The sequence below is a fragment of the Anastrepha ludens genome, chromosome 3, assembly GCF_028408465.1.
Source record: "Anastrepha ludens isolate Willacy chromosome 3, idAnaLude1.1, whole genome shotgun sequence".
In the NCBI taxonomy this organism is placed as follows: domain Eukaryota; kingdom Metazoa; phylum Arthropoda; class Insecta; order Diptera; family Tephritidae; genus Anastrepha; species Anastrepha ludens.
This window is the reverse complement of record NC_071499.1, coordinates 31044035-31062122: the sequence shown is the minus strand read 5'-3', so window position 1 is coordinate 31062122 and position 18088 is coordinate 31044035. Positions and strand designations below refer to the sequence as shown.

Below are 18088 nucleotides of genomic sequence, written 5' to 3'. Positions count from 1 at the left end.
CCACTATGTATAGTTATAACATTGCCAGTTTGTTGATATTTCCTTATAAGCCGCAATACGATTGATCTGTTGATCGAATATTTTACACTAATTTTGTGTCGAGATAAACCGTTTTTCCAATCGCTGTATATTTTGTCCTTAAAAACTGTGTTTTTCTTGCTATTTTTATATACTATTCCAATACCACTCACAAAGGGCGAACTGTTTGAAGCTGTAAGAGGAGTAAGGGAAGGCATATCGCAAGATGTTATTGATAACTTAAAATCTTTAATGCCTGAAAGACGTAGGGATTTTCTACAAAATATTAGCATAGGAACGTATTTGTTTTCACTAATATAGAAGGTGCTTAGTTTTGTCCATTGAATTTTTGACTACTATAAACTTTTTATGTTAAGCTTTTGAAATAAAAAAATTGAATATGAAAGTGAATATAAAATACAACAAATTTTTATTTCTGATCTCATTCTTTTGAGAAAGAGGGTGCTTAAGTTTTGGCCAAACCTGTATGTATCTTCTCTGTCATACTGTAAATCATTTGAAAAAATTGCCACGACCACTTTTATCCCCGCAACTTTGATTGCGTAGACCAAATATTGTACGGTATACCATATAAATTACACACCGGTTTTGGTGTGTCATTCTACACCGAAAAGAGTGGCTAGAACTAGTTACTATAGGGTGTTTGTTTTAGCTGCATAAGAACTATAGATATTGATAGCTATGGATTGACAACTGAGAATGGCAAACTGTGCTGAAATTTCTGTTTAGTAAGGTTTGGCAAGCCGTGAGGAATTGTTTAATGCCAGAGCAACGCTTCCAAATTATGGAAATTTGCTTTGACGAAAAATTAATTTGTTCGCGAAGTTGATAGGGCACAGGCGTTATTATCGCTCCTAATTTCTTTCGAAATGAGGAAGAAGCTACGGCAGCGTCAAATGGCGAGCGCTATCGAGCCATGCTGACCGAATTTATGTTTCCAAAAATTAAACAGTTAAATATAGACGACATTTGGTTGCAACAAGACGGCGCAACTTGCCATACAGCGCTTTTAACAATCGAATTATTGCAATAATTGGCCTGCAGCTGCAATAATAGTTATTTTTCTTGGGCTGGTAGTTGTTATATAATTCGTTCATGGGTTGTGACAGCATTATTTTTGTAAGGATTGTTTGTATGTGGCGCTGGATAAAAGCTTTTAACTCCATACTGTACCTCCTTCTTTTTTTTGGCCTTGTACGAGAACTTTTTCTTCTATGTATGTATGTAAGCAAATTTTACGAAATATCTCGACCCGACTCAAGCTGATTTTTAACAGAGGAGATGCCTACATATTTTTATACGTCAGTTACTTGCATACAAATAGTCTGACTTAAACTTAAATGCTTCTAAAATTCGATTTTTGAAAATATCTAGATTCAAGCGCAGCTTTTTTCAGAAAACATTTGTTTTCACCTGGTCAATATATATTTTGAATATAAGCCACGTGAAGAGTGATATTTTCAAAATAAAAACTAGTCTTTAATCTGCTCAGAAACACCTTCATCTCTTAGTAGAAGTCATATAAATTTGGATTTATGCGCTCATGAAATATGCGCGTGTAAAGGGCTCGGGGTAGGCAGAGGACCGAAAAAATGATGATTTTCAATAATTTACATGGTACATCATATGTATATCGACTTGACTTATCGCTGTTTGTGTGGAGCCCGTTTCTCCAGAAGTCCTTTGCGGTGATCATCACAAGTCCTGGAGATTCATCTAAAATCAATCGGACAAGAGGAATTAGTTCTATTAATAAATAATATTGTTAATAAAATTAACAATATGGCTGCCGCAGGAAATATTTTTCAATTTTTCGAGAGAAAAACCGACAATTAATAGTTTAAAAAATCGAAATTTAAAAAAAAAATCCTTTTATTAAAATCTACCAAGCGATTTTTAAGTTACAGTGATCATCAGCTCAAAAAAAAATTATTATGAGAAAAACGCATTTAAAGTTTTGCTAACGATTCTGGAGCACCCGAACGCCGTTTGTTAATTGTTTAATAACTCGAAAAGTATTTGTCGGATTAACTTCAAATTTTCACACAATACTTTAAAGATACTATACTTTAAGAAAATGGAAAAAAAATCCAATTTGTTGAAAATTGAAGAAAAAACAAAATTATTAAGTTGGCTTTTATATGTAAGTATTCTTTCACATTACCTACTTAATTCATATTTGTTTTGTTAGTAATACATTCAGTGTGTTTACAGATATGACGGTGCTAAAGTTTTATTACAGCATAGATAGATAGATTAGTGAGCGGAATGAGCTCTTACCAATAATAATAACGATAGCAGTAAGAAAAGTTTTGTAAAAAAAAAATTCCGTAATCCTAAGTATTTTGCTGTAAAAAATTACGCATATCAAAATATAATATACGTACAGTCACTCCCACGTTATTTAATACAGATACGATTTTTTTGTAAAGTGTCCTATATTTGATAATATTTCGCGAAAATGGCAAAACAGTCTATGCAGATATTTTTTTTTATTTCATTACTCATCATAAAGTGCAAAACAGTATCCACTCGTTTTATTGTCGTGTTTAAAAGACTAAAAAAAATCATACAGTGGCTCACGGCTTATTTCATGCAGTTTCAGTTTATAAATTTAAATTATTGCAGAATGAAAAATTGTCGCAATTAAAAAAAAATTATTAATTAAATATTTAGTTAAATGATTGCCTAACATAATGAGTAATGTGCCCCTAATAAAATTTTTGACGAACGTGATGAGCGTTGAATTGTTCGAGAAATAAAAGAAAACCCAATGCTTTCGGCTCCAAAAGTGCTAAACGAAATTCAGCAGAAAGTGGGCACAGGGCCGTGGAGAGAGTATTCGGGCCCCGGGGGAAACTTGAGATGCGGGCCCCTTCAAATTTTTTTTATTTATCAAAATACGTATTATGTTATACTGATATAACATTTAAACATTGAAAAACTCATTGATAAAATTTGTGATAGAATTAATTATGAAATATTGATTAAAATGAATTTTAGAAAACTCTTCAGCAGATCTGAAATAAAAAACGCAGCTGAAACTAGTCATGTTGAATATTTATGTACACTGGATTGTCATAAATATTCAAAATAACTTGTTTTATGAAGTATCTAAAATGCGAAAAGTGTTCACTTGTTCAGAACGTATATGTTTTAAACTCAAAATAATTGACAAGATTACCAGAATGTAACGTTATTTCACATAGCAAACTTTTCTTGAAAGGGGCCACGCATTGGTTGCCGAAACATAAAAAAATAAAATGAAAGTGTGAAATTGACTGGGGAAACGAATGTAAAAAATTATTTTTATAATAACATACCCAGTTAAAAATCAAAAATTTCTAGTCTATAAAAAGTATTATTGCTATCTCTACATTTAATTCTTTATCAACGTAAGGACAAATTGCTTTAAAGAATAACTACGTTTCAAAATTGGTCTTCATTTAAAATACAACTGTCTAAATTTAATCTAATCATCACTATAATTATTAATAACCTTATAAATAAGTAGCATAAAATGTTCCATTTTAATAAGAGCTCACTAATATACACTTTTGTATCACCATATTATTATATATTTATTCTTCGTAATCGTGATCATAACATTCGATATGGTGACACCAAAAAAAGTCTATGACGGAACTCTGGTAGAAGTATTATTTACTATATTTTTTCAAGCAGGAAATATCTTGGAATTACTCTCGAGTCCGGGCTCCTCTGAAAACTCCGGGCCCGGGGGAAAAAGTACCCCCGCGTATAACTTATTTGATATTTAAATTTTTTCAAAAAAGTTTTAGCTTTCAAAATACAGCATTCGAAGTTTTAGTAGCTCGCCTGCATGAAATGAGCTGTTAGCCCCTGTACATAACAAGTCTGATCTTAAAAAGGCGATACTTGTAGAGTGGAGCCAAAAATTAGTCCAGAATACACAAAACGTAGACTTTAAGTTGAAATTGATAATAAAGGATACCCAACAAAGTACTAAATATCTTAAAATTTAAAAAAATTAGAAATAAATAAATGCTCTTTTTTAACTATATCATTAAGCGTTGTATAACAATGATATGAGTGGACTCTTTTTTGTATTTTATTTTGAGAAGTGAAATAAATACGCAAATGGAATAAAATATTGGCATATTCTCTTTTTCCAATTTCGCAAAATATTGTGATATAGAACACCTTACAAATAAATCGCATCTGTATCAAATAAGCTGTGAGTGACTGTAAGCATGAAATGATAACGGCATTAAACGGTAAGAAAAGTATAATTGAAAAGTGAGTTAGTTTTGTTTTTCCCTAAACTTAATTCGACCAATATTTGTATTTGCTAATGTATTTCTACGTATCTATATTATATTAAACAAATTCTTACAAATTTCTTATTGCGCCTAAATATATGTTACGAACTACTATACAATTCTTAACAATTAACCCTTTGCACATACTTGCACAATAATATAAACTGACATCATTTTTCTCGGTGCTTTTTAACACTTGGAATTCACAATGGCCCTCGGTAAACAACGGCATATTCACAATAGTTGTACAAAGAGTTGTTGGTTTACTGTTGGCATTGCAACAAACAATTCGCGAAAAATCATTTGTCAGACTGCTGCAAAACTTTTATAGCAAAATTATAATAGCGACAAGAAAATACTGAATCCGAGCCGAGCGTATAAACAAAGTGATACAATTTATATTAAATTACGGCTAAGTAAAAATAGCAGTAATGTGTTTTATTCCTAAGTTGTGAAAGCAAACAATTTGCGGCATCGGTGGTGTTGTGCTGAATTGTGGCGTCAAAGGCCGAAAAAACTAACAAAGAAAGTAGAGCAAATAAGCGGCAAGGCACGCAATGGCTTTAGCTTCTGCAGGAGAAAATAAACCACCAATACTTCATATAGTGGTCGTAGGATTTCATCATAAATTAGGTTGCCAGGCATGTATAGCTTACCTTGTTCCTTAGAATATATGTACATATGTATACATATATATGAAATACGTCTTTTTTATAACTCATCTAATAGGTTGAGTTCTCTCATCCACCACTTATACCAGGAACAACTGGCAAGAATGAGTGCCCATCAGGATGGAAATATTTACCCACTTTGGCGCTGCCCGATGGCTCACATAACTTCGCCGATGATACGGTTTTCTTCAATTTACCCAGTCTAACAGAACCAACGGAGAGCGTGTATGGCGTTTCGTGCTACCGGCAAATACCAATTGAGGTAATAATGTTTTAAATATGCTAGCGATCACTACAGAAATCACTATTTCCACATGTACAGAAATTGAAAATACGTACCGCCGATATGACACGCAGTACTGTGCAAAAATCAATAGTGATCCTTGCACGTCTGCCCATTTACGGTTATATAGAGGTGAAATTGTCTTTGATCACAGACGCGTTCTTCGAGAAAGGCGATTTCTCATGCACTGAGCTACTAATAAAGGCATATGAACAGCTCAATGCCTGTTTATTGGACGATGAAAGCCAGCGACCACTACGTAATTTTCACGTGGGCCTATCGTTGCGAGAGATCGTGCTGCATTGGCGTCACAAAATGCTTATACTTTTCAAATTGTTCCTCTTGCAACGACGTGTTGTGTGCTTTGGTTCACCAGTACGTGGAATGTGCGTGTTAGTGCTGGGCATCGCATCACTAATACCACGTCTGCTGGAAAAAGGCTTTCAGGAAGTGGCATGTGTGCGTACATCGCGACCTTTATCGCCCATGCCGGACTTTACAGATTCCATACAACAGGAAGCAGCTGAATTGAAGCGATGCGAGGAACCACTAATGGATACGGTGAAAAGTGCACAACAAGAAGAAGCAACTACACTAAATGAATGTGCTTGTGAAGAAGCCGATAATAGTATCGGCGACGGTCATGCTGCTGTCACTGACATAGTAGACGATTGCACTTTGGTATCGTCTGCCATGTCGGCAGCGAGCCAAGCGGCGAGTGATGACACATCGACAGCAGCCTCAACTAATACATCATCGCAGTCCACACGAGAGTTAAACCGTCTGGACTCGTTAGAGGGTGCGTGTGAAGTGGGAAGTAAACGTTTTGTGCGCAGCGATTCACTAACTCGCGAAGGGAGTGTAGACACTTTGGCATGTGAGTAAAAACTTCGTATTTATGTTTTTGTATGCATTTTATAAAACTTTTGCATCTATGAAAACCCGCTGTAATATTCATGAATTGCACGTTTAGTATAGAAAACATACAGTTCCATATCACAATGGTCGGGAAGTTAATGAAAATGGGTAGTTAGTCACGACTAAGTTCTTTATAGAAGCAGAGCATTTCAATAAATAGGTTATGCCAGACATCAAATAATGCCATTTAAGCCCAGTGGTATATAACTATTACTGCAGATGTAGTTAATTCTAAGAGAGGCTTTGTCAGAAAATCATGTAAATCATATTTGCGTTTGCATTTGTTTAATTCAGTTTATGAATTGGAAATTGTTGTTGTTGTAACAGCATAAACATGTCTCATACATATACGGGGAATGCTGCCGAGGTGACAGTCCTTGGCTGGATATAAATCCGGGTCGTTCCGGTTACGTAGAACCGATTGTCTTGGGAACGATAAATCTTATAGAGTGGTCGGGTACATATGAATATGTTTGTATCTAGTCTCTCTTTTTCTTTTCAGCCACACTCTGCACTCTGGCTTCAATAAATCCAGATGAGTATCGTGCGCCTATTTCGATTTTCGCCAGCGGAAATCTATTCTTGCCATATCTCTCGTTGCCATATATGGATCTTTTAGGTGATCCGTCTGTACTGAGCTATGTCATAGGCACTTCGAATGTTTTGTTTCAACAAAAGCGCCAACTCGCCGATGTGCTCGTCGATGTGGAGAATGCTAACATAGATACACTTGATGCAGATCTACGACGTCAACTGGTGTTGAGTACAGAGGATTTGCGATTTATGGACTACATACTAAAACATGTGCAATCGCCTAAAGAAGATGCTGAGGGCAGTGAGCATTGGATACGTGATCAATTCCAAGGTTATATATTAGCCTTATTGCGTACTGCCGTAGCTAATGGTTTGTATGACTAATTTGCAGAATATATCTACATATGCGGTTTACCAGTTTGCTTGGTATTTTTGTTTTTCAGATGTTATTGCCAAAGATAATGAACACTTCAATGCACAGTTTATGCAGGCATTTAAGTGCACGCAATGTTTTCAGGAATGGTACGATGTGCGTCCTGATGCTGAATTTTTCGATGCCTTGCCCGCCGGTCATCCCTTTGCTGGGACACTTTCTGTAGCCGATATGAAGCTAAAAATTGCACAGTATGCATGTTTAAAAATTATCAATTTTTCACAATTTTTATATCTAAACACTTCTTTTTAAGAACAATGCAAAACAGTGAAAGTGGACGAAAAATCAATCAGGCCGTAAATACAACAAGTCGAGTAGTTGGTGAGTTCAGTAGGGCTTAGAGCTAGTGTTGTTCCACATCATCACTTAACTTCTTCTTCTTAATTGGCGCGATAACCGCTTACGCGATTTTGGCCGAGATTAACAAAGCGCGCCAGTCGTTTCTTTCTCGTGCTAACCGGCGCCAATTGGACACACCAAGTGAAGCCAAGTCCTTCTCCACCTGATCTTTCCAACGCAGAGGAGGCCTTCCTCTTCCTCTGCTACCACCAGCTGGTACCGCATCGAATACTTTCAAAGCCGGAGCGTTTGTATCCATTCGGACGACATGACCCAGCCAACGAAGCCGCTGGATCTTTATTCGCTGCGCTATGCCTATGTCGTCGTAAAGCTCATACAGCTCATCGTTCCATCGTCTGCGATATTCGCCGTTGCCAACGTGCAAAGGTCCAAAAATCTTACGCAGAATCTTTCTCTCGAACACTCCAAGCGTCGCTTCATCGGATGTTGTCATCGTCCAAGCTTCTGCGCCATACGATAGGACGGGCATGATGAGAGTCTTGTAGAGTGTTAATTTTGTTCGTCGAGAGAGGACTTTACTGCTCAATTGCCTACTTAGTCCAAAGTAGCACTTGTTGGCAAGAGAGATTCTACGTTGGATTTCAAGGCTGACATTGTTATCGGTGTTAATGCTGGTTCCTAAATACACGAAGTCTTTTACGACCTCAAAATTATAACTGTCAACAGTGACGTGGGTGCCGATACGCGAGTGCGCCGACTGTTTGTTTGAAGACAGGAGGTACTTCGTTTTGTCCTCGTTCACCACCAAACCCATTCGCTTTGCCTCTTTATCCAGTTTGGAGAAGGCAGAACTAACAGCGCGGTTGTTAAGCCCGATGATGTCAATATCATCGGCATACGCCAGCAATTGTACGCTCTTATAAAATATTGTGCCTGAGCGATTAAGTTCTGCGGCTCGTACGATGCTCTCCAACATCAGGTTAAAGAAGTCACACGACAGCGAGTCACCCTGTCTGAAACCTCGTTTGGTATCAAACGGCTCGGAGAGGTCCTTCCCAATTCTGACGGCGCTGCTGGTGTTGAGCAACGTCATCTTACATAGCCGTATTAGTTTTGCGGGGATACCAAATTCAGACATAGCGGCATACAGGTAACTCCTTTCCGTACTGTCGAATGCAGCTTTGAAGTCGACGAAAAGATGGTGTGTGTCGATTCTCCTTTCATGGGTCTTTTCCAAGATTTGGCGTATTGTGAATATTTGGTCGATGGTAGACTTTCCAGGTCTGAAGCCACACTGATAAGGTCCAATCAGTTGGTTGACGGTGGGCTTCAGCCTTTCACACAATACGCTCGCTAGAACCTTATAGGCGATATTTAGAAGACTAATCCCGCGGTAATTGGCACAAATTGCAGGATCGCCCTTCTTATGGATTGGGCAGAGCACACTTAAATTCCAATCGGCAGGCATGCTTTCATCCGACCATATTCTGCATAGGAGCTGATGCATGCACCTTACCAGCTCCTCGCCGCCATGTTTGAATAGCTCAGCCGGCAGTCCGTCGGCGCCCGCGGCTTTGTTGTTCTTTAGCCGTGATATTGCTATTCTCACCTCGTCATGGTCGGGTAACGGAACGACAATTCCGTCGTCAACGATTGGGGTATCGGGATCTTCACATTCTCTATGACATGCGCAGCTGTCACCGTTTAACAGGTTCGAGAAGTGTTCCCTCCATAATTTAAGATTGCTCTGTACGTCAGTCACCAGATCGCCGTCTTTGTTCTTACAGGACAACGCCCCGGTCTTAAAACCTTCTGTAAGCCGCCGAACTTTCTGGTAAAATTTTCGGGCGTTGTTCCTATTGGCCAGCATCTCAAGCTCCTCGCACTCACGTATTTCGGCCTCTCGTTTCTTCTGTCGGATAATACGTCTCTCTTCCTTTTTTAGCTCTCTGTAGCGATCCCACATGGCTCGCGTTGCGCCCGATCGCAGTGTGGCTCTATAGGCGGCATCTTTTCTTTCGGCGGCAGCATGACATTCCTCGTCGTACCAGTTGTTTTTTCGGGCTCGCCGGAATCCGATTTCTTCTTCGGCGGCGGTACGTAGGGAACGAGAAATGTTGCTCCATTGCTCATGCATGCCGGTGTGTTGGGCAGTGCTCTCCGAGAGCAGGAGTGAGAGTCGAGTGGCGAATCTTCTGGCTGTCTGTTGTGATTGCAGCTTTTCGGTGTCGAACATTCTTTGCGTAGGTAGATGTACGTTTTTTGCTGCACAGAGGCGTGTGCGCAGTTTGGCTGCAACAAGGTAATGATCCGAGTCGATGTTGGGTCCTCGGATCGTACGTACATCTAATACACTAGAAGCGTGTCTTCCATCTATCACAACATGATCGATCTGGTTTCGCGTTTTTCGATCTGGAGACAGCCAGGTAGCTTGGTGAATCTTCTTATGCTGGAATCTGGTGCTGCAGACTACCATGTTTCGGGCCCCGGCGAAGTCGATCAGCCTCTGTCCGTTACCGGATGTTTCGTTGTGCAGGCTGAATTTTCCGACTGTGGGACCAAAAATTCCCTCCTTGCCCACCCTGGCGTTGAAGTCGCCAAGCACGATTTTTATGTCGTGGCGGGGGCAGCGCTCATAGGAACGTTCCAAGCGCTCATAGAAAGAATCCTTGGTCGCATCGTCCTTCTCTTCCGTCGGGGCGTGGGCGCAAATTAGCGAGATGTTAAAAAATCTTGCTTTGATGCGGATTGTTGCGAGACGCTCGTCCACCGGAGTGAACGACAGTACTTGGCGACGAAGTCTCTCTCCCACAACAAATCCGACACCGAATTTGCGCTCCTTTACGTGGCAGCTGTAGTAGACGTCGCAAGGTCCTATGTTTTTCTTACCTTGCCCCGTCCATCGCATCTCTTGGATGGCAGTGATGTCAGCCTTTACTCTCACGAGGACATCAACCAGCCGGGCAGAGGCACCTTCCCCATTAAGGGACCGGACATTCCAGGTGCATGCCCTCAAATCGTATTCCTTATTTCGTTTGCAGGGGTCGTCATCAGTGTTGGAAGTTCTCATCCGAGGCTTTGTTGCTGTTTTCATTGGGGGGGCTTTTTAAGTGGCGGGTCCCAAACCCAGCGCACAACCAGCTATGCTGGGATGCTTCGCCTTCTCACTTTAGCTCACTCCCGAACGGGTGTTCGGAAGCTAACCAGAGGATACGTGGGCTAATCCCGGACGTTGTGAGCTGCTTGAACCATATGTAGAAGAATCGTCCTGGCCACTCCCAAGTGAATGGCGATCAGTAACTTTCCCCACTTGCGTGGACTTCTACACATGGAACCACCCTCACTTAACTATTCTTATCAATTCACAGGCGTTGCGCTCTCACAGGCGAAAGGGACGTTCTCAACCTGGTGGTCATCCATCACCACAGCGCCTACACAAGCGGTCACACCAGCCGTTGGTGGGGGTGGAGATGCAGAGGCTAGCACAGCAACAGCACAACTTCAGGAGCAACAACAGCAACAAGAAATATCTGTAACATTCCAGAAAAATGTAGATGACCCAGAACGTGTCAATATACATATTGAGGGTGAAAAGAAAACAACGACCGACATTGGTAGCAATACCAGTAGTAGTGGCAGTGAGAAACCTATTGACAGCGCCGAAGAATTAGATGAAGATGAGATTGTGTTGAACAATAAGACGATGGCTGAAGACAACGCAAATGATGCAGACAACATGAGTGCACAACAACAACAACTGCAACAAGGGATTGTCGAGATTGGACGAGAAGCCGACATATTAGATAAACCCAAAGCTGCACCGTTGCCAACGCCTACTTGCGGTACAGATGTTGCAAATGAGACACCCAGAGGCAACGGTGAAGTATTTATTGTATGAATCCGTTAAAAATTATATAATTTTTTTACTTGTTATAGTTTTTGTGAAAAGTCTTAGTTACCATTAATGAAATGAATTTATTATTTTGTATACATACGTTAATGTATCGCAATGGACATATTCATGTCCAAGTAAGCCCTTCTCTTTGGGTTAATGAGTTAATGACTGCAAAGCGAACTATTCTATCCATCTCCTTATTTTATTACAATTATTATCATTTAATAATTCGTATAGTTGTAGAAGCCAAGTGCATGTCTGGGCCAAAGTACTTTTCGAATTAATCGAAATTGGTAGGATTACTTTGTAAACATCAACTCGCTGTCTAATTGCAAATTGCATTAACTCTAAAGGCCGGTCATCAGTTGACCTCAGATGAATCAAAGAAATCGGTTAGCTACTTAGTTTTCGTTTATCAGGCAAATAGTGCTTCATCTGGCAGAGAAAAAACTAACTTCAAGGCTTTCATCTAGTATTGCGCCCAAAAGTATACAACTTTTCATTACTTTCAGCAGTGGCAATTGTGCGCTTTGGCATTTAATTATAAAATATTTTTCATATTTAGCAACAAAATCGGCTTCATTTAAAATTTGAACGTATCTTTCAACACATTTTCATCGATAATAAGCTCTCAATCGTCCTTCACTAGTAATATAAAACTAATAATCAAAAAAGTTTTGTAGCTGTTTCAAGTGCAATTTAAATTTAAACTTAGATTGACAAACAATGACCTTTCAAAGAAAAATGAAGATATAGTAAAGGTTATGCGCGAAACTGTGTGGCAATAATTAAAAACAAAAGTAAAAAATATAAGAAACTCGTAAAGGTTTTTTATGTACTTGTTACATATAAAATTACATAAAATATATAAATAAAAATAATAAGAAAACAGTAAAGTGGAGAGCCTAAAGCTGTATGCTGAAACTTTGTTTACATTCGATAGACTTGAGGACCCATGGGCGCCAGAAGCATACACAAGTGTTTAAATTAATATGCAAGTTGATGTGAAGCAATTACGAAACTACGAAATATACCATGGAGATATACATATGTATCTGACTGTAATATTATCATTAAACCAGTGATAGGTGAAGTAAAAAGTTCTCAACGGTTTTTCGTTGTATTTCGGTGAGGAAATTAATTGGACTGAAAAGTTCCCTGCTTAACAAAGAAAACAAGTTTTTTTTTTCGAGTTCAAAATAAGCTTTATGCATCAACGTAATTTCCATCAAGAACAACGTCAATTATTCCAGCGTCGCTTTAACATTTCAATACCACTTTTTGTAGAACGATTTACCTTTTGCCTTAAAATAGGCCTCAATTTCAGCGATAACTTCTTCATTAGAGCGAAATTTCTTATCGGCGAGCATTTTTTTGGTTTCTGGGAGCCTTCAAATGCTCCAGTTTTTTTTTTTTTGCCGTATACGGACGTTTTTGTTTGCAATTTCGGAATTCAAACGCTATAATAATGCCATGTAATATTCACTGTTGATGGTATTTCCCTTCTCAATATAGTCGATAAATATTACACCGCGCACACCACAAAATACCGAGGTCATAACCTTTCCAGCCGATTGTTGTGCTTTGGGGCACTTTGGACGAGGTTGCTGTCATGAACACGTTCTTGTTTTTGGTCAACAGTTAGCAAACGCGGCTCTCACTGTGAACAGAACTTTCTCATAGTCAATTGCTCATGCAATATAAAGCCAACACCTTCTTTTGATATTTGCACGATGTCAGCTGACTCACGCAACTTCACTTTTCGATCATTGAAAACGATTTTTTTGATGTTTTCTTTTGGACGTCGACTAATGGCCTCTGGAGACGATACAGCATGCTTGACTGAACTTTGTGTGTGTTAGTGCAGTCGGGTGTCGTCGTGTCACACATACTTGTTGTCGGCTTTTGAATGATGAAAATCAAAAATTTTAGATATTAGCGTCAATCAGCCGACACGCACACATATAAAGTTCTTGTCAAACAATGCTTGACCGTCACCAGAGGCCATATAATGTATCATCGGTGTCTCTACGACCATGTGTGAAGTCAGCAAACCATCGTTTTATTTTTGTTTCTGATGGAGCGGAGTCCCCATAACACTTTTCAAGCCATTGCTTTGCTTGAACGGTATTTTTCCATCAAGAATCAGTTTAATTTTAAAACACAAAAATCTTTTTGATCCACTGTTTTGAAATAACTCACTAACTAATGAATAGAATATCATGAACTTTTAACAGAGTTTTTATGGGGTTGTATATAGTTATAAGGCCGAAAAAAAAAAGAATTTTCCAGAATTTGTACTCACATAATGTTATCTTTTAATTGTATTTTAAGGCTTAGTATTAGTAAAAATATTTATTTGGAAGGGGCTACAGCTGAACTCCGGGAACTCCTCTCAAAAAAGACGTTTTGCGGTGACCACTACATCTCTGAACTGGATCCTCTGAAATTAAAAAGCCAAACAGATTTCGTTAAAGTAATGTTAAATCTAGAATTAATCGAAGGAATAAGCAAAATAAAATTTTTTCGACAAATTGGCGCTTTCTCAAAAAAAAAAAAAAAAAAATCGATTTTGACCAAAATTTCGGCATTAAATTGTTTATAAAAACAAAAAATATTTATCTTCGATTAATTACTAAAAAATATATTTAATACTAAACCTGCCATAACTGGTCAAATGACCCTTTTTAAACTTTTTGTCGGAAGTTCTTAGAAATAACATTATTAAATCGCCGTTTGCCTCCAGGACTTTTATTAAAAAATACATCGAATGTATTCAGTCAAACCAAAATTCTCAAAGAACTTTCTTCAGGCGTAATGTTACCTTTAAATCGCCATTTATGTATGCACCGTGAGATATGGCTCCATAAAGACATCTAGCGGAAAACATTCGGGACTGTTTATTTCACCTAAAACATTGCGTGACCTCCAACGTGACCAATTGTGCTTGACTATTCATTCTTTGTATGGAAATTTTGGTTTAACTAAAACACGTTGAAGGTTCCTTTCCATATTTCGGAAGGAGTTCGCGAGGTCGTGTCTTCAAGAATGTAACAAAAGTGGATGCGTTAAGGTAAACAAAATGCAATTTCAGATACTTGATTGCAATGAAATTTGCACACATACCATGATTTAATTAAATACGCATTTTCATAGCCAATGGTCGACACATTATCACTAAACCCAAAGAAAGCTTCACATAACCACAGCAAAGTAAGAATTCAAGCATTTACACGCAGAATATTGTATTTGGACAAGTTATTGAAAATATTATACTTAGATATAGCAATTAAATTATATGATGATTATGTGTATGTTGCAATAAATTTTTGTGTATTTAATATTAAAAAAAAAACATAAAACACTGAATTTAATTTCATTAAAATTAATAGATAAAAAAAAATTATTTTTTCCCCTCCTCTTCCGCGATTCGCTGTAACTCAATTTCGCGCTGTTGAATCACTTCAGCAAACTCCACTAATACCTTATTTGATCGGTCAAGTGTCTGTTCATAGTCATTGAGAAATGCCTCGCGTCCATCGGCGGCCACTTTGTATTCATGTTCAGTGCGTACAATCAATTCTTCATTTTGCTTCTCCAATTCTACCAATTCTATTTGCTTTTCACGCTTTGTATCTTGCAGGATCTTACATTCAACTTGTAACTTTTGCAGACGGTCATCGAGTTCCTGCAGCTGAGCATCGAAAGCAGCACTTTGTTTTTGTTTGTATTTTGCGAATTCTCTGCTATTTCGTTCGGCGAGTTTTAGAGCTGTTTCCAGCTCAGCACATTTTGGTCTTAGACTTGAAGTTATCTCATGATTTAGTTCATGCCCCTGTTTTTCCAGCTCTTGCTGTTTCTGCTTAATCTGTTGCATACGTTTTTGCGCGCGTTCGCGTGTTTCTTCCAACATTTTTATACGTTTCTTAACATCATCCAGTTGTGGATTGAGCGGTAGCTGTAAGGCGGCCGCATCGCATTGTAGCTTAGTGCAGCTAATACCACGTATATGATCGTTATATTTGGCTATTTTATCGGTCAATTGTTTTTTGTGTCGTGACACTAATACCTGTTGATGGTGCTGGCGGCCCTCAAGATCACGTAACGTGCGTTCCATGCGTTGCAGTGTATACTTCCGCTGTTCTAGCTCTTCAATATATGCATCGCGCTGCGCCACACTCAACGTTTGTTTAGCAAGTGCACCCTTCATTTGATTGACTTTCTCTAGGAGTTCCATAAACTCAGCTTTGTATCGCTGTTCCTCAGCTTGCATTTCGCTAATTTTCTTAGTAGTTATTTCGAGAGTTTCACGTGCCGCCAGTACCTGCTGTTGGGTATCTTTAAGCTCTTTTTCCAAACGAAGGCAATGTTCCTCATCTTCTTTGCGTATATGTGGCCGTTTTTTCTGCTCTTCCTGCAATTCTAGTTTGAGTTCATGCAATTGGGCATCTAGTGAAGAGATACCTTGTAGGCCACATCGTTTGTATATTAGTACATCACATGTTTGCTCCTGTAGATTATGCAGCTCATCGTCCATCTGTTTATCCCAGAGCATGAATCCCTCTTCCGAGTTTTGTAGTATGAGCGCCGTAAAATCGGCGTCGGGCGACTCGTGCATAAGCGAGCTTTGACTTAGTTCCTGCGGATCTTCGAACTCAAATTTCATATCAGAGGCTTCTTCTTCATTTTGTGGTGGCACAAAATCCATTAGGAAGTCTAACAGTTGGATTACGTAGCCAAATGAGTGTGAAGTATTAGGTGTTTTTAGCCATGATTTGTTTATTTGATAGGGATATTTAAGTTTTTGCAGTATGTTAACGATATCGTCGATATAATTGCTGCCAACTGTGAAACGTGTACCCCAAATGTACTGTAGGAAATGATTGACTATACCTACAAATTGTTTTGTTGATATTTGACGCAGACAACCACTACGAGCGAAGAAATCGCTTGACAAACCGTGCACCGACCCGGTATGGGCGGTTTCGAACAAATGTTCTGTAATCTGTTGCGCCCTCTCTTGCACCCACTTTTTGTCATTATGCGCGTTGCGTTGCTTTTCAGCTGTAAAAAGCACTCGAGTTGTTGGTTTAGTTATTGACGTTGGTGTTTTTTGCGGGGTAGGGCGACTGCCTCGAAGCGCCGAGTTCGCCAAGCGTTCCAGAGAAGAGGTATGCGCTATGCGACTCGCTCTACGTAACATAATATAAAAGGACGTAAATTTGTATATGCAAATAGAATCGAGAGTATGAACTATAATTACCTTGAGCTGTATTTGTTTGCAGTTCCTGGAGCATCCGCAGTCGTTAAAAATGGTGCTTGCTTCTGAGGCGTTGTACGACTGCCGCGATTAACCGAATTCGGTATACCCACAGTATGACGATCTATCGAAGGTGGGCGTGCGACACGACTTTGCCGCAATTGGGTACTCCTAAAGGAAATCATATTTCAAAGATCAGAAACTGATCTACAAAAACTATTTCTTACCAACCGTGAGGTACGTTTAGTTGCGGTATCTGCAACCTCCTGGAATTCCGAGGTACGTCTTGGAAACTGCATTTTGATGCCGACCGGACAGTATTATATTTTTGTAGTATTTCTTTTTAATATTTAATTTACTTGTATCTCGATGTATGTAACGTCTCCTATATTACACTAATAAAATAAACAATATATTTATCCTATTCCCGACCGAATTCTCTTTATTACAAATTGTGTTTACCAACATAGGTAGAATCGAATTTGGGAATCGTTAGAAATATTCCGCGCCCTGATGTCAAACGAGTCTCGAATGAAAAATCAACACTGCATTTAGCTAGCGCATGGTTGCATTCAGAAAAAAAGCAGAGTGATATTATTGAATTTCAAATTAATATAAATATTAATAAGCAAATCGGAACAATTGTTTGCAAAAAAATTGAAATAAATAAAATTATTCAGTTCACGTCTATATTGACTCTCTGATATTGACTATATATACATCCGGTTTATTGAGCTATGTTCATTGCCATGCCGTGGCAAGAAAGTATATGTGTATGCGTATAATTTCTTGTGTTTGGTTGTTTCCATTGTTTTCGTCTACTATTCTTCTTCTCAAACAAGTAATCCCCCTTCCTTATTCTTGTTTATTTATGGGCTCTTACGACACGGTGAGTTGGGAGGGCGCAATCTGTTTCTCTATCATTCATTTTCCCGTTACTACTATGGCAATGCCATCCACCTATGTTATTAGCTTGGGGGCTTTCCCATCAAATTTCTTTAGTATCCCATTAACTACTAGTAGCCATTGGAGCGGTGATAGCACGCCAACTTAAGGGGAACCCCTGTTCACTACTCTGATTAACCTCATTTCCATCCACTCTGCTCTTATTTTTCTGCAACCTAATAGATTTTTGATCCACATGTGAATAGCGGGTTCTATACTTAGTGCTTCTATGCTATTCAGTATAGCATCCTTGGACTGATGTTGAATGCCCCTAAGATACCTACAAATGTTCCAGGAAGTCTCACTATATTACATAAAGATTAATGGCTACGCCAATATGCAGAATTTCCGTATTTGGACTGAAGAGCAACTCATTCAAGAACAGCCATTACATCCATTGAATGTAATTGTAATTGTTTAATCATCAAAATTTATTTTGTCGCCTTCAAAATAGGCTTCACTCAAAGCAATACATATACATATGTATGCCAACGATTAGTCCAGTCATT

General features: G+C 38.6%; 2 protein-coding genes across 3 annotated transcripts; one reads left to right on the top strand and one right to left on the bottom strand.

Moving 5' to 3' along the window:
* The first annotated feature begins 4598 nt into the window (after window positions 1–4598).
* LOC128857303 (late secretory pathway protein AVL9 homolog) lies at window positions 4599–14620 on the top strand. Of its 2 annotated transcripts, XR_008453917.1 has the most exons (8): window positions 4599–4981; window positions 5070–5273; window positions 5334–6171; window positions 6715–7116; window positions 7190–7370; window positions 7433–7500; window positions 10848–14447; window positions 14531–14620. XR_008453917.1 is itself a non-coding variant. In XM_054093002.1 (7 exons), the coding sequence occupies exons 1-7, from the start codon at window positions 4898–4900 to the stop codon at window positions 11375–11377; spliced, it is 2307 nt and encodes a 768-aa protein (XP_053948977.1). In that variant the 5' UTR covers window positions 4599–4897; the 3' UTR covers window positions 11378–14494. The 2 variants fall into 2 exon arrangements, 1 of the variants encoding a protein (XP_053948977.1); XM_054093002.1 differs by lacking the exon at window positions 14531–14620 and having other exon boundaries at window positions 10848–14494.
* On the bottom strand, window positions 14595–17161 carry LOC128857304 (uncharacterized). Its single transcript, XM_054093004.1, has 3 exons — window positions 16866–17161; window positions 16638–16805; window positions 14595–16566 (listed from the first exon to the last, which is right to left on the bottom strand). The coding sequence occupies exons 1-3, from the start codon at window positions 16931–16933 to the stop codon at window positions 14778–14780; spliced, it is 2025 nt and encodes a 674-aa protein (XP_053948979.1). The 5' UTR covers window positions 16934–17161; the 3' UTR covers window positions 14595–14777.
* Window positions 17162–18088: the final 927 nt, after the last annotated feature.